Source organism: Scophthalmus maximus, chromosome 5, assembly GCF_022379125.1.
Source record: "Scophthalmus maximus strain ysfricsl-2021 chromosome 5, ASM2237912v1, whole genome shotgun sequence".
Taxonomy (NCBI): Eukaryota; Metazoa; Chordata; class Actinopteri; order Pleuronectiformes; family Scophthalmidae; genus Scophthalmus; species Scophthalmus maximus.
The window spans coordinates 13,187,485-13,207,990 of NC_061519.1; the positions used below are offsets into that span (position 1 = coordinate 13,187,485).

The following is a 20,506-nucleotide window of genomic DNA, read 5'->3' on the forward strand; positions in this document are numbered from 1 at the left end:
GACATTAGCTAAAGTTAGCTCCGACTGTACGGGCTCACTGGTTTAAGTTAGCCTGCCAGTTACATGTGGACCAGCGATCAACCTATTATATCCAATCATATCATGACCGGCGGCAGCGAAGTCCTGTACGGTTTGATAGTTTGGTATATTATATACGTGTCTGATTGTATTTGCATGCGGCTCGTTGGTCTAGGGGTATGATTCTCGCTTTGGGTGCGAGAGGTCCCGGGTTCAAATCCCGGACGAGCCCGCGTTTTGCAAGGACTCACTTTTTTTCCCGTAACCAGTAACCTCTTGTACTACTGTACATATTTTCACCCTCTTTTGTTGCATACAATAATTCAAAGGTATAGAGTTCGACTGGGCCTGTCAGCCTACAAAGCATTATTATACTGATCTCCTGTGGACTTTGGCAGTACTGCAATTAGAGGTTTCTCTTCAATGTCTCTTTTTTTGATATGTAGTCATAAAGTCTCGTAGGTGTAAATGAGAAAGAAAGATGTCACCAGTCTAGATACAGGATGGATTCAAATGATAGTTCAGGCACAGCATGTGTGGTTTTGAGGCATCTTTCACTTCCCCCCTCTCTCTCTGGACGTCACACCACCTGTGCAAGAGGGAAATCCATCTGATTTCAGTGATCAGCCATATGTCGTGGGTCCTAAACAATCTGTTTACAGGCTCACAGCAGTGGCCACGGAGGAGCATCGGACGACTTAAATAAAATATACTCACTTATTGCCTTCCTGTCTTCACCCAATAGGGGCTTATCTGAGCTCGCTGTTGTGACAGCATCTGTGCCTCCCTCCCTCCAAGCCTGGCTCAGGACAGCCACTGCTCTGCTTAACACGAGACCGGGAGATATCTCGGTAAATACCAGCCTCTTTTCCTTTCTGTTGCAGCAAGCATATCATCGCCACAGGAGCTACACTACCTCCATTATTTCCATAAGCCTCTTAGTGGCACCATGCTCTGTCATTTGTAGAGGCTTCATACTATGAAGTATGCGAGTTTCTGTATATTTTAAAGGCCCCTTTCCTGTACCCACCCTCTTAATATGGCAAAAGGGTTCCTGTTCTGCTATCAATGAGAACAGGGTTTTTTGCTTATTCCCAGTTTATTAAATGAATGCTGTAATCCCTTTTCTCAGAGAGAAGGAGCGAGCGAGAGGGATCAAAGTAAAGGACCATACGAGTGTCTTTTTCACGCCTTTTCTTATTATTTCCAATTTCTGGGCAATTTCTTTCCATTCATTCCACATAACTGGAAAAATAGCTTGCAGAAATTGGTTACATGCATGTGAGTCAACACCATATTCTGCCTTGATTTTATTTTTCTTTGATTTATTATAGGCCAGTTGTTAGTACTGATTTGAACAATTCCCTGATAAAAGATCCTGATGCATCTGTGTGTAGACTAGTAACGCAGCTAGTTTACTGACAGAAGGTGAGAAAATGTATCACGCTCTATTACTCTACTTGTTTGCGGTTGAAGGCTGCCTCAAAGATTTTCTACAGAATTAATATCTGGATCTTCCTTGTTACCGTTCAAGAGCTTCATGGCCTGGCCCCAGACTACGATGCTGAATTACCAGACCAACCTGCCTGCAGGCTTTAGTAAGTAAAACAAGTTTATTTCTGTTAACGTTGTTTTGATATTGATTTCTCACCTGGACTGTTTTTTCAGTGCTGCCACACTCTTACTAACTTGAGCTTCCCTAAGCAGTGATAACTTAACATTTATTATGCAAAACGTTACATTTGCTTAAAAAAACATGGCTATGATAAAAGTTTGAGAGATAATTTTCGTATTTAGCTGTTAAGTAAGCTTAGTAAGCTAATGCTTACCTGAGCTCGTGTTTCGGTTGTGTGATGACTATATGGTCAAGACGAATGATGAGCAACCATCTTGTTAGATTTCTTAAGGAATGCTTAAGATTTTTGCACTATCAAAATCATGATTTTAGCGTACTGCTGTTCTATGTAATAAGTGTGAGGTGCAGGTTGACAAGACTGCTAGAATAAATCTTTCTGCTGATCTAGTATGTTTTTCTAAGTGTACTGTATTTGTGTCATTAAACCTACAGGAAGGAGCCAGCCTCACTACATCCCTGGAGAAAGTTGATTCAAGACAGCCCTTCCTTTTCATTAAAGCTATAGTTACACCTTGCAATTTCAATAAAGTATCACTTGAATAGTTTAAAAAAGAGGCTCTGAGAGAGTTTATGTCTAGCACTACAGGTGATGAGAAAAAATAACACTGGTTGGAGTTGAAAAGTGTTACATTTTGACTCCAAAAAGAGTTAAATGAACACTTTGTGGTGTGGACCCATGTAAACACGTTTAAAGTTCTGACAGTGTTTGTTTGGATATGCTGATTTTGCCGTGAACCAGAATCAGAAAAAGACGTCATGGTAAGAATGGACTATTTGGTTTTTTTCTTCTTATTTTTGTTGTACTTCCTGATTTCCCTGCTGTCTTCTTTTTGTGTGTCCCCACTTGGTGCCTGCACCTGCCTGTGTGTGCTGCTGGCTGGGCGTGGCCTCGGGTTCACTCGTTTCCCGCCAATTCTCACACCTGAGCTGCATCTAGTAAAAAAAGACCTGGGCCGGTTCGACCACCAAGACTCTGCTGGAGCAACATCCACCTGTGGGGAAGAAATGCTTTGCAAAATCATTTTTACACTGCCTGTCTGGCTAACCTGCAACTATAACCCCTGTTGTCTTTTACCTGTGATTTTGAAACATTGAATGCTCAGCCTGGCATTCATGTTAGGTCGCCTGCCTGCCTTCATAGCACTGATCTGTTTGAAACGTCTTTTCGGTCAGAAGGACCTTGATTCTCCGCGTTGATTCTTTTCTTCTGTCCAAGAACTTTTGCATTAAACCTTTTTTTAAATCCACTCGAGTCTCAAGTCCAGCCGCACGCCCTCGAACCCTAACGCTTACTAGCCCCGGTTCAGCTTGCTGCCTCCCATCACCAAACCATCATCATCACCCTGTCTGTCATTTAAAGTAAGCGGCCGCCTGCTTAGCCGGCACCTTTCACTTCTCAAGCAGCACTTAATTTACTGCAGGACATTTTAAATCTCCTGCCTCTGTCACACTGAGTCGCTGACAAACGCCTGGTTGCAAATGTATCTCATTGACTGCTGACTCGGTTGTATTACAAGCTGGCTGATAATGTGCTCTTCAGGTTTTATCCTCAGATGTTGGAGGAAGTGCATTAATTTAGCCTACATGGGGCCTTATGAAAGTGTAGTGGTAGGCAGAGACCAGCAGATCTCTCTCTCTCCCTCTCTGCCTCTCTGCCTCTGTGTGTGTGTGTGTGTGTGTGTGTTTGTGTGTGTGTGTGTTTGTGTGTGTGTGTGTGTGTGTGTGTGTGTGTGTGTGTGTGTGTGTCCTCAGGATTGAAGCTATCTGCCACACAGAGCCAGAGCATATACCAAAATCAATGTGTCATGGGGAAAGCTATTAAAACTGCTTAGCTTTTTCTAAGTATCACGAGAATAAGCACAAGATTTAGTGAAATCCCCCCCGGAGCAATGAAAATCTCGAGGATTTAGTCCCTGAAATGTTTCCTAATGGACTGCTCCCAAGTGTCAAAAACTCTTGTCAGACTTCAATGTGGGCTTTTGGATTCCAGTGAATTTACTTTGGAGCTGAAATGACAGAATTTGAAGTATAAGAACGCAATGGAACTTTCCACGTAATCAGATAGAAACCCATTCAGCAGTTTAGCACACAAGAGTACGATTCCAATGTCCACTTGGTGTGGGGTAGGTTTATTTAAGTCGCTCAAATCAAATAGCTGATTTCCATGAAGTCACCGTGTGTATTTTCTCAATACACTCTGGATTCGTGCTGAGGTTCATCATGACGTGCAGACGAGCACAAAAGGCCGATATGGTGAATCACCTGCGCTCTGGGCCACCTCTACGCCGGAGGACCTGGACCTCCATCTCACCATGTCTGCCTCCTCACACTGCCCCCACCATCTTTTCTCTCAGTTAGGAGACTGTGAGAAGTTCAATCTGTGTCAATAATTGATTCGTATTTTCTCTCACTCCTAGACTGAATATATATATAAGCAAGACGTTGCTTTGGATGTATTCATCTCAAACTGTGGGAAATCTGAGGAAAAACATTTTGATTTAATGTTTTTTGTAATGTAACATATTGAAATAAGGATAGTCCAAAATAAATTCATATCATTTCACCAGGACAACCCACTAAGTGTCAATATTGTTTTCAAGGAATCCTTGAATAAAAAAAACCCCACAATCAATCGAAGCATTCAATTAATTTACAAAGTTCATCTACAATTATGTCGACCGTCTTATTCCCCAGAGTGACACCATATAGGCAGGACATTTATTTATTTATTTATTTTTAAATGATTATTAATAAATTAATTGTTTGGTCTATGAAATGTGAGAAAATGGAGAAATACACCCATCAATTGAAGCCCAAGATAATATTTTCATAGAAAAGATAATAATAATAATAATAAATTTCATTTATAGAGCACTTTTCATTGCTAAAAGCAATCTCAAAGATGTTGTTGTCCGACCAGCAGATATCCAACTATGACTATACAACTAAATATTTTGTGCAAATAATTTTATGATTAAAAGGCCATGAAAATAGAAACTAATTTTCTCTCGACTAACCAATTATTTCAGCTGTAAGCCGACTGTGATGTTCTGCAGCAGCCTCCCCTTCCACAGCCAGTGTAGCATGGAGACCTTAGTTGAGGTCTTTTCCAACAATGTAAGGTGATATGCATTCATAATCTATTAAGAATGTGATCCGCTCTAAGTGAGTCTTAATAATGGACACTCCCGCAGAGTTTCCATTAAACCTAATCTAATCTAAATACACAGCAGCATCAGAACACTTTAGCCATTTATAGAAAGAAAAGCCATTTCCCAAAATTAATCATATTTGTCAATAATTATTCAGTTAATCACTGTAGTAAATTAGAAGAAAGCATCAGCATTTTTTCCCCCTCCAGCATGTAGTAGCTTCTTTTCTTGTCAGACCTTGGCACACTCCCCCGGCCCGGGCGCCCGGTCTGCCTCTCTGTGTCATCTTTCATTTCCTTTTCACCCCCAGGTCTTTCTGTACCTGTCAATTTCTTTCTACAGTGTGACTCCCTAATCCACCTGAGTGCATGGAGGACAGTTTTGACATAAGAAGAAAAGATAGACTCCTAAGGAGAGGACCAGTATCTTTAGAGCCCGGGGGATAACCGGATTACGACAGCCATTTTGTGCTGCTGGCAGTTTTTCTTATTACCCGTTTCCCCTCCCTCATCTCTCCAGAGTTGAAATGCTGCCCTTTCTTAGAAGTCAAACCAAACACTGACTAGTACACAGAAAAACATTCTCTAAGGGTTTTTTTCTCTCTCTCTCCTCGACCGAACCAAGACAGCTATAAAGTTTTTCTGCAGAATAAAAACATAAACTTCAACCAAGGCATCAAGAAAACAGATCACTTCTCCAAACTGCCCTTCATTGGCGTCCATTGCTCGTGTTGTTGTTCTCCGACGGTTTCTCTCTTCACCGTTGAAAACTCTCTGGAACATGGTCCCTCTGTGGAAGTAATCATTGTCTCTGTGTGGCGGCGGGTCACCTCCTGTGTGAGAGGCCTGAACCCACCGCACAGTAGATAACAGCACAGCTACGAGGGGACAGATCAACCGTCTGACCCCTGCTGCCAGTCACTTTATCCCTCCAGCCTGTCTGCTCCGAGGAAACCCACGGGGAAAACATTCTCTGAAAAACGTCTTATCGTCTCCACCGATGACGCGGCGTGCACCACTGGATCTCCTGTGTCCATTTATTTTGCCTTTGAAGGGGCCCCACGGTGCCTTTGATCGTGGGGGGGCAAATGGAATAAAGGCCTCCTCCTCGCCTCATATCTAAGTTTATCGCTGCTATACCAAAACCTAAACCCGGAGCTTCAACTAACTGCCACAGGTCTGTCTATGCGGAAAACACAATCATGCTTCTGTCATGGTAATAATCCTTTTTGCAGAAACCATTTTGGGTTCCTTTAAGGCAGCGTGGAAGGTCCCACTTAGACTCCCAGAGAGTCGGTATTGAATTCCTCCTTGTAAAATGAGCTTCCTGAGTGTGTGCTCCATACACTAATCCCCTGTTACTATAAGGACCCACATTTTCTACTGGGTACTCACACAGTACACTTCATACTTAAGTTATTGCTCAGGCATTTCTTCATCAATGTCGTTTCAATAACAGACGAGATGGCTGAGGCATGAATCTGATCAGATAAGGTGTAGTAATTATGAAAACTGTAACAATCAATGCAGCCATATGAATGCACACGACACCTGCATGGCATCATGGGAAAGAATTTGAATGTGTCAATTTTGAAGGCAAGTTTTAAATGTGAAAGAGGGAAAATTGGAAGATGGACGGAGGAACGAGTTTGGAGTGGACAACCACACACCCACTGACCGGTGAACTTTTTCATCTAATGTGAGGCGATATACATCCTCTGTATTTTGGAGGGGACTCGTGCAGTTTAAACAACTTTGTGGGAGTTACATTCTGCAATCAAAAGCTCAAAAGATGATTTTTTGTCCAAGTCCACAACTGTTGGACCCAGCTTCCACCAGGATTCAGAATGTCTCCTCCAGGAGTTTATTCCTTGTAACCTGGAGGAAGCTTCCAAACAACATAGACACTTCTGTGTTAGGGAATTAACCGTGTAACACTTTATTTTGCTGATCTGTGATTCCAAATAAAGTTTCCAGGAATATGCTAAATCAAATACCAAATGAGAGAGTTATTTTTCCCCCAGCATTGTTGAGATTCAGAGGTTTGTCCTTGAAAGGATTGTTCTGTTTCAATAAACTTTCAAAAATATTGCTTAATAAGACTAAACATGTAGAGGCTGGACTAGGTGCTGTGAAGGGTGTTTGGATGCTGTTGACATCAGTCCTGCACTTCTAAAATACCGGATGCATGCAGCCCTGGTTTAATCATATGGTTTCAAATAACTCAAACATACATAACATTGAAATAGATTTCAATATTTGTATATGGGACTTTGTGGGGCTCTGTGCTGCAGCAGTTAAAAATGCCTCCCATGCCGCCCTCACAAAACCTTTTAATTTGTCGTTTTCTGCTCATGTCATGCAGCAGATTTTCTTTCTACCCTGGTCCCCTGCCTGCCTGTCTCAGTGGAGCTTTGCAGAGACTAAACTGTTGGAGAGGTGGGAGTCCCTCAGAAATGTTGTACAGTCACTTTTTTGTGAGGGGATTACTTTGCTCTCTCTCGTTCCCATTGGCTTGGCTCCCCGTGACAGTGGCGTGGTGATGAGTGGTTGACATGCCCAGCATCATCCATAACAATCTTCCAGCTTGGTCCTGTCTGACTCCCATTCATGCGTCCGGGCTTTGCGCCATATACATGTAGTTTTCCGTTCCACCTGGTGCAAACGCTATACGGTCAGTTTGGAATTACAGTTTCAATTATTTTCTCGACGAAGAAACAGCGAAAATTATTCTCAAGTCAATCTGTCTCTGAAACTTCTCCGTCAGTGTTCCTTTTACGCACGAGTGGAGCATGCGCCTTTTGGAGCGGTGACTTACTCTAAAGTCGAATCTGTGCCTGTACTTTGATTAATGTGTCAGTCCCTGAAATGGCAAAACCTTTAGATCACATCAAGAGACCCATGAACGCCTTCATGGTGTGGTCCAGAGGCCAGAGGAGGAAGATGGCCCAGGAAAACCCCAAGATGCACAACTCGGAAATCAGCAAGAGACTCGGCGCAGAGTGGAAGCTGCTCACCGATTGCGAGAAACGTCCGTACATCGACGAGGCCAAGAGGCTGCGGGCTCAGCACATGAAGGAGCATCCGGACTATAAGTACAGACCCCGGCGCAAACCCAAGAGCCTCCTGAAGAGGGACCGTTTTTTATTCCCGCTGCCCTCTTTGCTCGGGGAGGCAGCGGAGCACCTGAGGGGATTTTCCATGGACTCCTTCCTCGTCCCCGGGGAGAAAGCCAGGGCTCTCTTCGCTCCCGCCTCCTCCGCGTCGTCGTCCTTCTCTCTGCTGGAGCCGGTGGCGCAGTTCAGCACCGGAGCTGTCCAGCGGGCGGCGGACATGCCGCACACACTGGCCGCGGCCGCTCTGCCCTACAGCGCGCACACCTTCGGGTACCAGACTGGCGGGATTGGGGGTCCGGCGTGCCCCGGACAGCACGGCCACCCGTCGCCCTCCAGCCCGGGATACGTGCTGCCGTGTAACTGTAGCGCGTGGTCTGCGGCCAGTTTACATCCTCAGGTGGCTTATATTCTCTTCCCCGGAGGGATGAGCAAGAGCGGCATGGACTCGTTCACTTCCCCCAGCTCCGGCGTGCAGACTGGATAGGAAGACGCGCGGTCGCACTGGGGTCTGCGCACCGGACCCTTCCACTGTAATATGACAAATGAAAAAGAACTGGTCCACAACACATGTTTCCGTCCCACAAATATAACAGCTAAACTCTATTTTATTCAACATGCCATTGGAATATTATAGTGTTTCCTCAGAAATTAAAAAAATACATTTAAAAATGCCATCAATTGCTGCGTTATTAGTCCAATGCCGGGGACCAGAGACGCACTACAAGGCCCTATCTCACTCCGTATTCCATGTTAATATTAATTGATATAATAAATTCAACCCCGCTTTAAACAAATTGCACCAGGCCCACGCATAACTGCTGACTTTTTTGTATCCACATACTGAACAAGGATCCCTGCAAGAGCCAAAGTGTGTGGCAGGTTTATCTCTCCAAGGGACAGTAAGTTCAATATTGCATTTTTGATTCTCACACACTGTTACATTTGGACAGTAACACCTATGTCAGTCAGTAGAGAGGCCTGTCTGTAGTTTGCAGACTTCATTAGTTTTGTTTTGGTGAAAAAGTTCGTTTCAAAAAAGACTTTTTTTTCCTGATGAACATGTTTTCAACAAAATTTCACAAAGAAACTTTGCAGCTACATTAGAAAGTCCGTTGCTATTGAATATTACATTAAAAGTTGGACATTTTATTGATATTACTGTCTGTATTTGGTATTTGAGATAATCCAGATCAATAATTTTTTTACAGTCACCGGGATGTAATTTTATGTCGGGTATCAATAAAGATAATCTGAGGGAAGTTTGCGAATGTTGTCATGTTTCTGACCTGCCTGAGCTCAAACAACAAAGAAAAGATAGACATATATTAATATGATACAAAAAGAAACACAAGTAGCTAGAAAGTGAACAATTTTGTGGCCGTACTGTATGAGTATTGTGTGTGATTCCATGTTTTTGTGAGCGAGAGTGAGCCAGGCTGATGATAAGAGAAGAATAGAAACTTCTCTCCTCCGCAGTTGTTGACAAAGTGATAAGGAGAAAAACTGAATCATGGAAATCGTGTGAGGTATACTGTTTGTTTCACAGTGAGAGGGAATGAGTCCTTCATACTGAAACCACTGGGCAGTGGCTTGAACATGAGTCATGAAAGAATATCTTGACCATTCCTTTCCTAAAAAATTGGCTGGACATGAATTAAGGATTTTGTAATTGCATGATGAGCATCTTAAACCCTTTGGTCTTCACTGGACGCCCTGGGCAGCGCCGCAAATCGGAGTGAAGGATAAAGTGAAGTCCTCATGTTGCTGACATTTCATCTTGTTGAAATGTCCTTGAGAAAAACCCCAAAGTCTTTATCAGACCAAAGCTCCAGAAATACAGGAATAAGTGGGGGAATGTTTTATGTTCCTGTTTTAGCCTCATGCGTCATTTAAAAAGTGACACCTTGGTGCCATATATATATTTGCCCAGAACAACGGCAGGATTGAGGATCTCCTATTGTTGTGTGTTATGTCTAGAGAGGACCTCGGGTTTATCAGGGTGCTTGTTTTTCTGCACCGCTGCATCAGTCTTTAGTTTGTGGCAGAGTGTTGGCACTGCAAATTAGCATCACCTCACTGACTAAAAGCCCTACATGGAGTCGGTGATTCAGTTTCCTGTATTTACATTGAAACGGTTAGTTCTCATTTAAGGTGCCAGGTGTTCCTATCACCACTGTGTCCACACGTCTCGACGCAAAGTGGCCCAGCCCATGTTGCCGTATCACCAACTGGGTGAAACCCAACCGCCTCCACCCACCAACGCCAACAAGACTACAAAGTGCCACTTTGCCCACTTTCCTTCTCCACCTGCACACGACGTATACCTGCTCACTTTTGGCACATTTACTTAAACACATCCACACATGCGGCTATGTATTAGGATCTCTATCTATTCAAACTTGACACCAACCACACTGCACACACACACACACACACGCGTGCTGTTCCTCCCAGGTATATTTTCTCTTTTCTGAAGGAGAAGACCACAATGGCACCGTCAATTCTGCAGAACGGTGGATTTGTTTTGGGCTTGATCGGCGCGGCGGCCCTCATCGCAGCCACTGCCATGAACAAGTGGAGTGTCAAGGACAGACAGGGGGAGGTGGTGACATCTGTTTACACCTACAAGGGTCTGTGGCAGGACTGTGAGACAGCCTCCTCTGGACTCACCGAGTGTCGCCCGCTCTACGGCCTCCTGGGCTTCTCAGGTAAGCCACAAACTCACGAGGTTTTCGTACCGAAGAAAGCGGTCAGCGCTGTAACGCAGTGAGATGTGTGCTGTGCTTTCTCTGATCACAAGAGAAGTTGTTGCTGAACTTTTTTTAAAATCGTGTGTTCTCCAGTGGCAGGGTTTAGGAGGAAGTTCTCTCACAACCAGTCAAGGTCCAAGAGGGCCTGACATGCTCCCTCTCAAATGACAAGGCGGGAGGTTTTCACGGTGCAGAGATGAGTCTCATTCAGTTTGATGGGCTTCATGATGACGTGACAACTTCTGGAACAAATTAATATATCATGTTGGCATGAAGTGTTGAGTTTTATAGCCAATTTAAGAGAAATTGTGTAGATAATATGAGTTAAAAAGGTTCCTGAAATAGATTTGAAAAATTTGATTTGGTTCAAATAGACAACTTGAGGCTAATTATGTTGAAATAAAAAAAGGAAAATAAAGAGGGCTAAGAGGAGAAAGAAACCTGAATTTTCCTCACTAAAGTGTTAAAGGGAGACATCAGATTAGTTCAGACAAGGCTCACAAAATAAATAGACTTCTCTTTGGTAGAACTATTTAGTGTAAATTATAAATTTAAAAAAACAGATATTGTTTTAAAATAGTTTTTGCTGTTTTCTGTCGCCCTTATACGACAACTCTCCGTGTCAAGCCCCCTCCTATCAGTGTTTGCTCTGCACCGCAGTGCATTCTGGTCCGTTGTAATGGACGGCCAGGCCGAGAGTTGGTCAATACAGTTATCAGAAACAGAACAAACAGGGAGCAGGTTCCTATAACACACCTACCGCAGGAAATTACCACATCATCAAGACTTTCAATATGAGGTTTCAAATTAAAATTCAGGTCACAGTGCAGATTATCATACGGAAGTATGAAAAGCAAATGAGGTGTGAACAGAAAGAGGTGAGAATTTTTGTTGGGTTTATATTTTTGGGAGAATACATTTCAATTTGGGGGACTTTTAAGACACGCTAAAATAAATAAATATATATATATATATATATGTATATATGTATATATGTGTGTGTATATATATATTTCCCATTAGAAGTTCACTCTCGGTAATGTTTGGAATAAAGTTTACAGACAATCCAATCACACTCTTCATCAATACCACATGAACAGCTACAATGGATAAAGAAAATTGTTTAATTTGAAATATTTACTTCAATTGGTAACAAGCAAATTAATTAAGTTTGTTCAACTTAAAGTTGACAAGTTAAAAAGTTAAGTCAATGCCTTAAAACTAAATAACTTTTTCAATAAGCAATTTTCTTTTTCGGTGTAGAATAATTCAAACCCGTTTTTAGCTTCGAGAGAATTCTGACACAAGGGTATATCTCCATGAACATCCAACATTAACTCACTTGTCTGAGTGTGTGCTTCCTGCCCACCAGGCGCCTTCCAGGCCGTGCGAGCCCTGATGATAGTGGGCGTGGTGCTGAGTGTGCTCGGGGCGGTGATGTCCATTTTTTCCCTGACCTGCCTCACCATGAACAGCATGGAGGACACCACCAAGGCCAAGATGAGCCTCACCGCTGGCATCATGTTCATCATCGCTGGTACATGGGGAAGCATTTCTATAAATGTAAACGAGTAAAGCTACAAAAAAAGGGAATATCTGAGCAATCTCTGCATTTCACTTTACGTCACTTTGAAACCTCTAATTATGAAGTTTCTTATGTTTGAGAGGTTTCAGATTCTCTGTGTAGTAGACCGGTCACTGAGTTCCTGTTTACTACTCTTTCCCCTCAGGTGCGTGCGGCATCGCAGGAGCTTCTATCTACGCCAATCAGATCGTGGCCAGTTTCAGGATGTCCTCCGAATACAACTATGGTGGTGGACAGGGAGGGATGGGGATGGGCATGGGGGGAGGGATGGGGGGAGGGATGGGGGGAGGAATGGGAGGAGGGATACCCAGGTAAGTTATTAAGTTTATCATTTTTTTGCTTCTGTTCTAATAACCTCTGTATTATTCTCATGCTGGACCGACGTCTTGCTCGTTACCAGATACACGTTTGGCCCTGCACTGTTCATAGCCTGGATAGGAGGCGGCGTCCTGCTGATCGGTGGCATCCTCAAGTCGCTGGCCTTCAGGGAAATGGTGAAAGATGAAAAACCACAGTGAGTCCAACACAGATTTATATATTGATAGTAAATGAGACCTTTTAACCTTAAGACACATCTTTGTACTGTGGCTTTACCCTAATAGTTGTTTTGATTTATCTCATTCTGTTGTCTGAAATCTGTTTTATTTATTGAATACAATGCATTTTCCTGACGTGTTTTCCCCGGTGGCTGTTTTATCCTGTTTAATCATGTCTTAACATGCTATTTACATTCAATTTTATTTCATTTTTCTATTGTTTAATCATAAATGTGTAAAACTTGCTCTTATTAATGCAACTATCTGTTGGCTTTTATTCATATGAATATTTTTTCACGTGTCTTGAGAGAATGTAATTTGTGCTGTGTGTGGCCTCTTGCCTTTCAGGTACCCAGGGGTTGTTTACAAACCTCAGTCCCGCACCAAAACCGACCCGGGTGATCATCATTCAGACGGCGGCAAGAAAGTCCAGAATTATGTGTAGCTTCGAAACACAGCCTCGGCACTGACAAGTGTTTTTTTTGCTAAGATGTTTTGGCTTTTTAGCTCCTCACGTGCAGCATGGCTTGTGGGAGGTGTTTTTGTTTTCATACCAATTCAATACAGCAATATTTACAATCTGGTAATGTTAGTCCATCACATCTCACATCCAAACACAAGTCCAACAGATGTTATAAAACAAAGGAGTTGTGGCAAAAAGTTTAACATGCACATTTCAGTGGTTACCAGATATTTATGAATATGCATATACTGTGTGTAATTGAAGCTTTTTTAACTTTGCATTTGTTAAATCATTTTTCATGGTATGTTTGAAAATAAAACACTGATTTCTGAAATGTGTGTGCCAAATGCTTTCAATAACTCAAAATTTCACTGAGGATGTTCCATCATTTTTCAAGTACTGACAGGGAATCCGTTAGTTGTTTCAGGACTCACATGAGTAAAGGCATTAGAAGGATGTAGTGTCAATCTGTCAACAAACTTGGTTCAGCAATGATCTACTGTAAAGTGCTTGTATGACTTCTCATCTACATGGAGGGTAAAATATGAATAGTGGGGACTGTTTTACTTGCCTTTGCTTGGAGACTGTTTGGTAGCTGGTTGGAGTAATGGGGTGACAAACGCTAGAGACAGTGAAGCTACGCCAACGTGTCTCCTCGGGTTTCTTTGTCTATCCTGCATTTCCATGCTGCATGTTCCTGTACTGAGAAAATGGTAATCAGAATCTTATTTGGGTTAAGTTTACCTTTCAGAGGGTCGGCTAGAGAAGATACATGACTCATCCATGTTTCAGGAATGAATTAAAATCTAACGGGATCTTTAAAAAGTAAAAAATATTTCAAAAAGTTTTTTTATTTTAAAGGAAACGTGGAGTTTCAGAAAGTCTCAGACTTTCAATGAAATTGAAATACAGATTTGTGTGGAGGTCTTTTTGCTTTTGTTTTCTTGGGGGGGGGGGGGGGTAGATATAATTTAGATAAGTTTTGATGTTTTATGGGGAAAACCAGACCTAAAACACAAATAAGTGTGTGAAATATAATAACCCTAACATGTGGAAGGCCTTTTCACGGTTCCAACCATAAACAACAATCCAATGACTAAGCTTGTATCATTTTGTGGGCGCTGACCTCTGTCCAAGACCTGAGGAGCAATGCCTCTTCAGACCACTAGATGTCAGCAAATTCATGTTTTTGGTTTCAACCCAGTCTGAGCATCAGGCACTTGCAGCCATCAGCTCACAGATAACAAATGCAATCCTGTGGCAGTTTCCATTACAACACACTATTGGCAGATAAACCATCAGAGACTTTTATTTATTGTTGCATATTTAAACCTCCACCTTAAACAACAAGCATCCACAATGAATCCAGTTGCTTTTCAAAGCAGAAGATGCAGAAAAACACAAAAACACATCGGACGTCACATCCCAACACTGGTTTACTGTGAGGTCTTCACTAATATGTGCCTCTGCAAAGACGTCTGCATTTGGAAAGCAACTTTGATCCATTTAGTTTCGATACAAATTCCATCAGTCGAGCATTATAAAAAAATAATTATACAAGAATATCAGACAACAAAACAGGTAATGATGTACCATTGTTAACGTCTTATCAAATCTGATGGGAAAAAAATTTGTCATGCATGATTTATCTGTCATGTTGATGAATATTTCGGGTGTGCTGCCCCTCTAGACTCTGATGTCGTTTTACACACTCACATAAGACAAGATCTTCATGATGTTCAGATACAAAAACAGTAATAGAAGTATTTTAACAACCATCTATCGAGGCCCAGTTGTGTACAAATTGGTAAATAACTGAAGGGTTGGATCAAACAAAAGTACAAACGATCGTCGTCTCCAACCATGCAGATACGTTTAAGTTTAATTTGCTGAAGCTTTTAAAGATTTGTCTCTTTATTACATTTGCAAAGCAGAGCTTTCCAGAGATGTCTCAGTTTTCATTTGGACAATTTCATTCGGTGTAAAGTATTTCAAATGGATACTGCTGACAGGGCGGTAGGTGGTTAATCAGCACTTATCATGACACAGTTTCAGCAAACACAAGTTGCTGGTTAATATTTCAGATGTAATTCTTCAGTGCTGCGAGCACAACTAACAAGATTTAATTCCCCTGAAAGAGCAGTCACAAATCTCAAAGCCTCAGCACATCAAACAGAAGCTATCTGCACAGTTATATAAAAGAGCAAGTCATGAAATATGTTTTACTTTGTAATGTGGAGGAGACCCTTTCACTACAGACTTATAAAAAAGAAAGAAAAATATTGGGCTTTTGAATATTGGTCTATATCCGGTCTAATTTCTCACTGAGGAACTCCTCCACACTGTCTGTGTTCCACTTGAGGATGCTGAGTTCTTCAGCGATGTTCCCGTTATCGTCCAAAAGCTTTAGAACAGGATCTGAGCCTCTGACATACTGCAGCGACAGAGGGAGGGTGAGAGGCACAGGAGAAAGAAGAGGGGTGTTAAGAAAGCAGGATTAACCTCAATACAAATGAAAAAATATCTTTATGACTCATATGATTAACATAACCTGATTTCTAGGAGATATAGTTTATCCCCCCCAGATGAAGCCCAATGGGTCTAATCATGAGATTATAACATCGTGCATCATCCCTACCTTGATCTGCAGACCCTTGAACATCTTCGGCTTCTCGCTCCTGACAAAAGCTGAGGAGATTAAAAGCAACGGTGAGACAAATGTCAGATGAACCAGCCGTTCTATTTTGGTACCGTCGTCTGTAATTAGTGACAACTGCAAAACCTCCTGAGAATGCGGCGTTAATAGCGGAGGAGACAGTTGAGAACACAGGACGGCTGCAGCTGAAGTAAACAAACAAGCAGCCATATGGCACAGACGGGGCTCCAGACATCTCGCCCCATACCGAGGAGGGCCCCCCTGACTCCATCAACGTGACCTGACACCGATCTAACCAAATGTTACGCTGAGCAGAGATGGGAGGTCTGCTCCCTGGACACAGGGAATGATAAAAAGAATTCAAACGCTCCCGGCCCGCGGGCACTTTAGACCACCTACGGCAAAACGTGATTTCACAAGGAAGGATTTTACACTCAACCCCAGAGATTAAGACACAGAATCACACAAGGCACAAGCACATTTTCAGGAGGGAGAGAGTGAATAAATCCAAAATAAATGAGAGCATAATCATATCCCAGTAGAGAACTCACCTTGGACTTGAGGGAACCTCCCCAGTTTTCATCCGCACACCTCGAGGATGGCGCCGGCGTAAAGCTGTGTGCAGAAAAACACATTGTAAGGTATGAGCGCACGGACGGACGGACGGACGGACGGACGGACGGACGGACGGACAGACAGACAGACAGACAGACAGACAGACAGACAGACAGACAGACAGACAGACAGACAGACAGACAGACAGACAGACAGACAGACAGACAAGACTGCGGCTCTGCACGTGGTAGGACCCTGCCTGGCCCGGAGGAATAATTTGATTCAGGCCGACTGATTCATAAACGTATCTGGGCGACTCTTCGGGGGTCATTAAACCGTGAGCCTGTGCATATGGATCCGGCCTGATGGATGGTGGTTTGTGCAGATCTCACTTGTAATCAAACCTCCAGCACCAATATACAATAACTTAGAGGAAATTGGAGTGTCACAGCAGTATTTCAAGACCATGGTCTGCTCGCCGAGTGGTAAATGGTCTGGCCGGCTGGTTCACACAGCAAATTAAATTAAGCATGCAAAGCTTAGATCCTCTCCTCTTCCTCTCCTCTCCCCTTGTTTCTCTAAACAATCTGGCACGACCGAAATTTAATTTTCCAGCTTGAGTTGTTAAAAAAACATAGATGATGTGGTACTGTCAATGTCAATGAAAGGATTAGCCAAATGCAGGATTTCCGTCATGTTCATCAAATTTAAACCAAAGACTTTTTAAAAACCTATAAAACTATATAGAATGCCATTTAATACATTCTTCTCAATCCCACCCGTCAGAGAATGACAGAAAACCAGTTGGCCTACAATTATTTATCAAGTACAGCACCTTTGTAATAATATTTCCCCAAAATCTAATTAATATAATAACCTGCCCTGGACACAGATAAGAGGCAGAAAATAGACTAAAATATTAATCAATTTCAAAAAAATATTTTTAAATTGAGGTAAATGAAGGTCTTTCCTCCAGCAGGAACAGCAGTCCACACTTTCATTTTGTTAGTAGCTTGTAGATGTAGAATGTTTCAAACAGACTGCAACCACATCAAATAGTAATACCCTGCAAGAGATTTCTGAGGGAAGTGAGTTCAAAGTATTTTAAAACTTTTAAGACCTGCAGACAACCTGTAAAAATTCTCTTACAGCTGGGAACGGTGTTAAAAGTAAATGGGGCATTTTGTGAGGACTATTCTCAGATGCAGAACTGTTTCTCCTGAACGTTAGTTATGGCATCAAGATAGTCTTGATGCCATGTTTTTGAAAAACCATGCAGCTCTATGAGAAATAAAATGTACCAGGTCTTAGCGACACACAACACTTGTCAGTTGGTCTTTTCATGGGATTTGTCAGACGGATCCTTTAAGGCTTTAAAGCCCTGTAATGTAGGTTTCTTCTGTCACTGTCATCAACTGTTCACAACACGCGCCTGGGAGACTCTCAAAAGAGGTTTTGTTGCTCTACAGAGACACTGCATGGTGACACCCAAGGGAGCTGAGGTGCAGAGAAGCACTGAAATGCCACCCATGCTCGGTGAATCTAACTAATCGACTAGGCTGCAGAATTAGCCATTTCTCAGAAGGTTTAATGACACGGCACTAATGTCAATTGCGAGACTCAAAGAATTCTCAGGGTAGATAATTGTTGCTGTCTGAGAGAGAAAATGTGCTTAGTGACACCGTCACTTCCACTGGTTCGCTGATAGTGCAGCTGGAGACAGCCAATTGCTCTTCGAAGTGACATTTTCACTCAAATCGAGAGCAGCACGGAGTAATCTTTCCTCTAAGAGACTGTCTGAAACAGACTTATCATCAAGAGGTGTAATGAGGTGTGCACTACGCTTTTGCAAGGTGCTGTTGCTAAGATACTAGCCGCGCTCTGGGAGCTTTGCTCAATCAAAGAAAAATTACATTGTTATTCCACCATCTCTTCACTCAGTGTTTATCTGTCAGAGCACAGCAGGGACTTTTGAATGTCCTGTAATCACGGGAACACGAGCGGCTTAATAACACCTCCGCACCGGTTACAGAGAGGTTGTTACAGCAAAACTCGACATTTCCACCCTGTGGTGAGTGTCACGCTGGGGTTAAGGAGCCTCAGAACTTCAGAGAGAAAGACTGAGACAGACAGCTAGTGATGGAGTTCGTGTGTGGAAGCTCAGATCTGATGATAAGCTGCAAATTGTTGCAGCAGACCCTGTGACAGGGAGACCTAAAACTAGGTTGTTTTATTCGCAGCCCAAATGCTGTGGGGATTTCACACATTCTGTCACCGAGGCTCCCGGAGTGCTGAACTACCCACAGAGGAGCACATCACTTCTGCAAAGCTATAAAGCAATCAGCTCAATTATCTATCTGTTGAGCATCGTCAGATTTGACGAGTCTCAGTCCTGCAGCACCAACAGTCGGCGCCTTTGGTCGGATCCCCCTTTGAGGTCTTTGCAAAACACATTCTGGGCCGTGACTGAATCTAGACGGGTTATCACGTTGTTTTTTTGCCTGTTTCTTGAGCTAGTTGATCTCCTTTACCTTGCGCCCTTCCATCTGGGCCTCCTGCTGGCAGCACTGATGGCAGTCAGGCTGGAGCTTGGCGAGGCTGAACTCCCCGAGCAAGTCACAGGAGCTGCACAGCAGGTTGCTGGAGAAGCCCAGCTCCCTGCACGCCTCTGACGACACCTGGGCGCCGTATGCCGACAGCTGGGGAGAGGAAAGAGGGGATAAGGGGGATACATGTTTTTATAAAAATGCTTGCTCACATCATACATGCAGAACCACAGCACAGAAATAAAGTTGAAGACCGATTAAAGAGCCTTACATCAGGAATACATATAGTCGATAGTACTGCAATGAAAGAGTGAGAAATCCAACAAAACAATGCAACGTTGTGTAAAACAAACGTATGGTTTACCTTTTTTAAGCCTTAAGGGAAGTAATGCTGCAACTACAATATCACTATCTATAAACCTAGCAACTTCTGAAGTCTTTTAATAAAAAAAAAAGGTAATCTCCAAAACAAAGGCCACAGTGTACTTGATCTCTTCAGTTTTAAAAGTTCTTATGTGACAAGACGGTCATTAGGATAGTGAGAGACACTTGTTTCAAATGTACATACAATGCTGGTATGTACATGATGACTAAATGGTTTTTCAGTCCTTATCCAACTCAGCTGATAAGACAATGAATCCATAATTTTGGTATTGTAATGACTAGTAAACATTATGGATAAACAGGTAGAGCCTTTAACAGGCTAATCCAGTTTTAATGTGTTCAACATCTATGCTACTGGACAACAGAGACATAAGTGTCTTAATGACAGTGATTAACTAAAGACTCAAAAGCTTTTGCTAGACAACTTCTTTTGTCATTCTGTCCTTGACGCATGTTATTAAATATGCTAGCAGCAAATGCTAATGCTAATAAAGGTCCGTTTCGATTTCAGGATTCAGGAAATCCGTTTCCATACGACAAAATGAAAACGTCCCCTGTTAATCTGTTTCGGCACGCTGTTGTAATATTCACTTATCTGACCAGGGCACAGGCTTTGCACAACAATAAGTAAAGTCTGTTATCTGAGCAGTAAGCACCGAGGAGGCTTCGCGTCTCCATCACGGCTCGTCGCTTCTCATGTTGAGCCACGTCACTTTGAGGCTGCGGGAGCAGCAGGATGCGGCTCACAAAAGCGTTTCTACCGCTGGACAACTGGCAGCTTCGCCTCTCGTAATGAGGTACTGAGAAAATCAATATTGAGAGCGGCGACACTTGCTCGTTTTCACTCTTGATAAACTCACCGTTTTTAAAAGCGACAGGAGCCACAGGAGATACACCTCTCCCGACATTTTGGAGCCTGCTTTGTTAGCGAAACCCACGCAAGAGGACCCCCTGTGCTTTAATGGAGGGAAACCCGGAAGTGCCTGAACGTTAAACTTCGAAACGTACACATTCTATTTTAAAATATTCAAAAAGAGTTGAAATAAAATCTGCCACATTGTGTATGTTATATGCTAATATTTACGAATATTTTAAAGATTGAGACAACTT

The 20,506-nt window shown here is 42.7% G+C and overlaps 3 protein-coding genes and 1 non-coding gene across 5 annotated transcripts; 3 read left to right on the forward strand and 1 right to left on the reverse strand.

Annotated features, from left to right (window-relative positions):
- The first annotated feature begins 178 nt into the window (after positions 1–178).
- Positions 179–250, forward strand: trnap-ugg. The gene has a single exon. It is a non-coding gene; the product is annotated as a tRNA-Pro (tRNA).
- A 5,661-nt stretch (positions 251–5,911) lies between these two features.
- Positions 5,912–9,180, forward strand: LOC118311550 (transcription factor Sox-14). 2 transcript variants are annotated; one of them, XM_035635541.2, is made up of 2 exons: positions 5,912–5,982; positions 7,690–9,180. In XM_035635541.2, exon 2 carries the CDS (start codon positions 7,707–7,709, stop codon positions 8,403–8,405), a length of 699 nt encoding a protein of 232 aa, XP_035491434.2. In that variant the 5' UTR covers positions 5,912–5,982; positions 7,690–7,706; the 3' UTR covers positions 8,406–9,180. The 2 variants fall into 2 exon arrangements, with proteins under 2 accessions (XP_035491434.2, XP_035491433.2); XM_035635540.2 differs by having other exon boundaries at positions 5,941–6,021.
- A 1,018-nt stretch (positions 9,181–10,198) lies between these two features.
- On the forward strand, positions 10,199–13,589 carry cldn18 (claudin 18). Its single transcript, XM_047332037.1, has 5 exons — positions 10,199–10,629; positions 12,044–12,208; positions 12,402–12,567; positions 12,657–12,770; positions 13,141–13,589. Exons 1-5 carry the CDS (start codon positions 10,410–10,412, stop codon positions 13,235–13,237), a joined length of 762 nt encoding a protein of 253 aa, XP_047187993.1. The 5' UTR covers positions 10,199–10,409; the 3' UTR covers positions 13,238–13,589.
- Positions 13,590–14,548: 959 nt separating this feature from the next.
- selenof (selenoprotein F) lies at positions 14,549–20,408 on the reverse strand. Its single transcript, XM_035634403.2, has 5 exons — positions 20,257–20,408; positions 18,998–19,165; positions 16,463–16,526; positions 15,894–15,943; positions 14,549–15,689 (listed from the first exon to the last, which is right to left on the reverse strand). Exons 1-5 carry the CDS (start codon positions 20,302–20,304, stop codon positions 15,558–15,560), a joined length of 462 nt encoding a protein of 153 aa, XP_035490296.1. The 5' UTR covers positions 20,305–20,408; the 3' UTR covers positions 14,549–15,557.
- Between the last annotated feature and the right edge of the window lie 98 nt (positions 20,409–20,506).

Bases quoted from the DNA above. Each gene is read 5' to 3' on its own strand.
- cldn18 (XM_047332037.1), top strand. From the start codon at position 10,410: ATGGCACCGTCAATTCTGCAGAACGGTGGATTTGTTTTGGGCTTGATC. The intron at 12,568-12,656 runs GTAAGTTATTAA...GCTCGTTACCAG, and splicing joins ATGGGAGGAGGGATACCCAG to ATACACGTTTGGCCCTGCAC. The intron at 12,771-13,140 runs GTGAGTCCAACA...CTTGCCTTTCAG, and splicing joins GTGAAAGATGAAAAACCACA to GTACCCAGGGGTTGTTTACA.
- LOC118311550 (XM_035635540.2), top strand. From the start codon at position 5,991: ATGCGGAAAACACAATCATGCTTCTGTCATG. The intron at 6,022-7,689 runs GTAATAATCCTT...CAAAACCTTTAG, and splicing joins ACAATCATGCTTCTGTCATG to ATCACATCAAGAGACCCATG.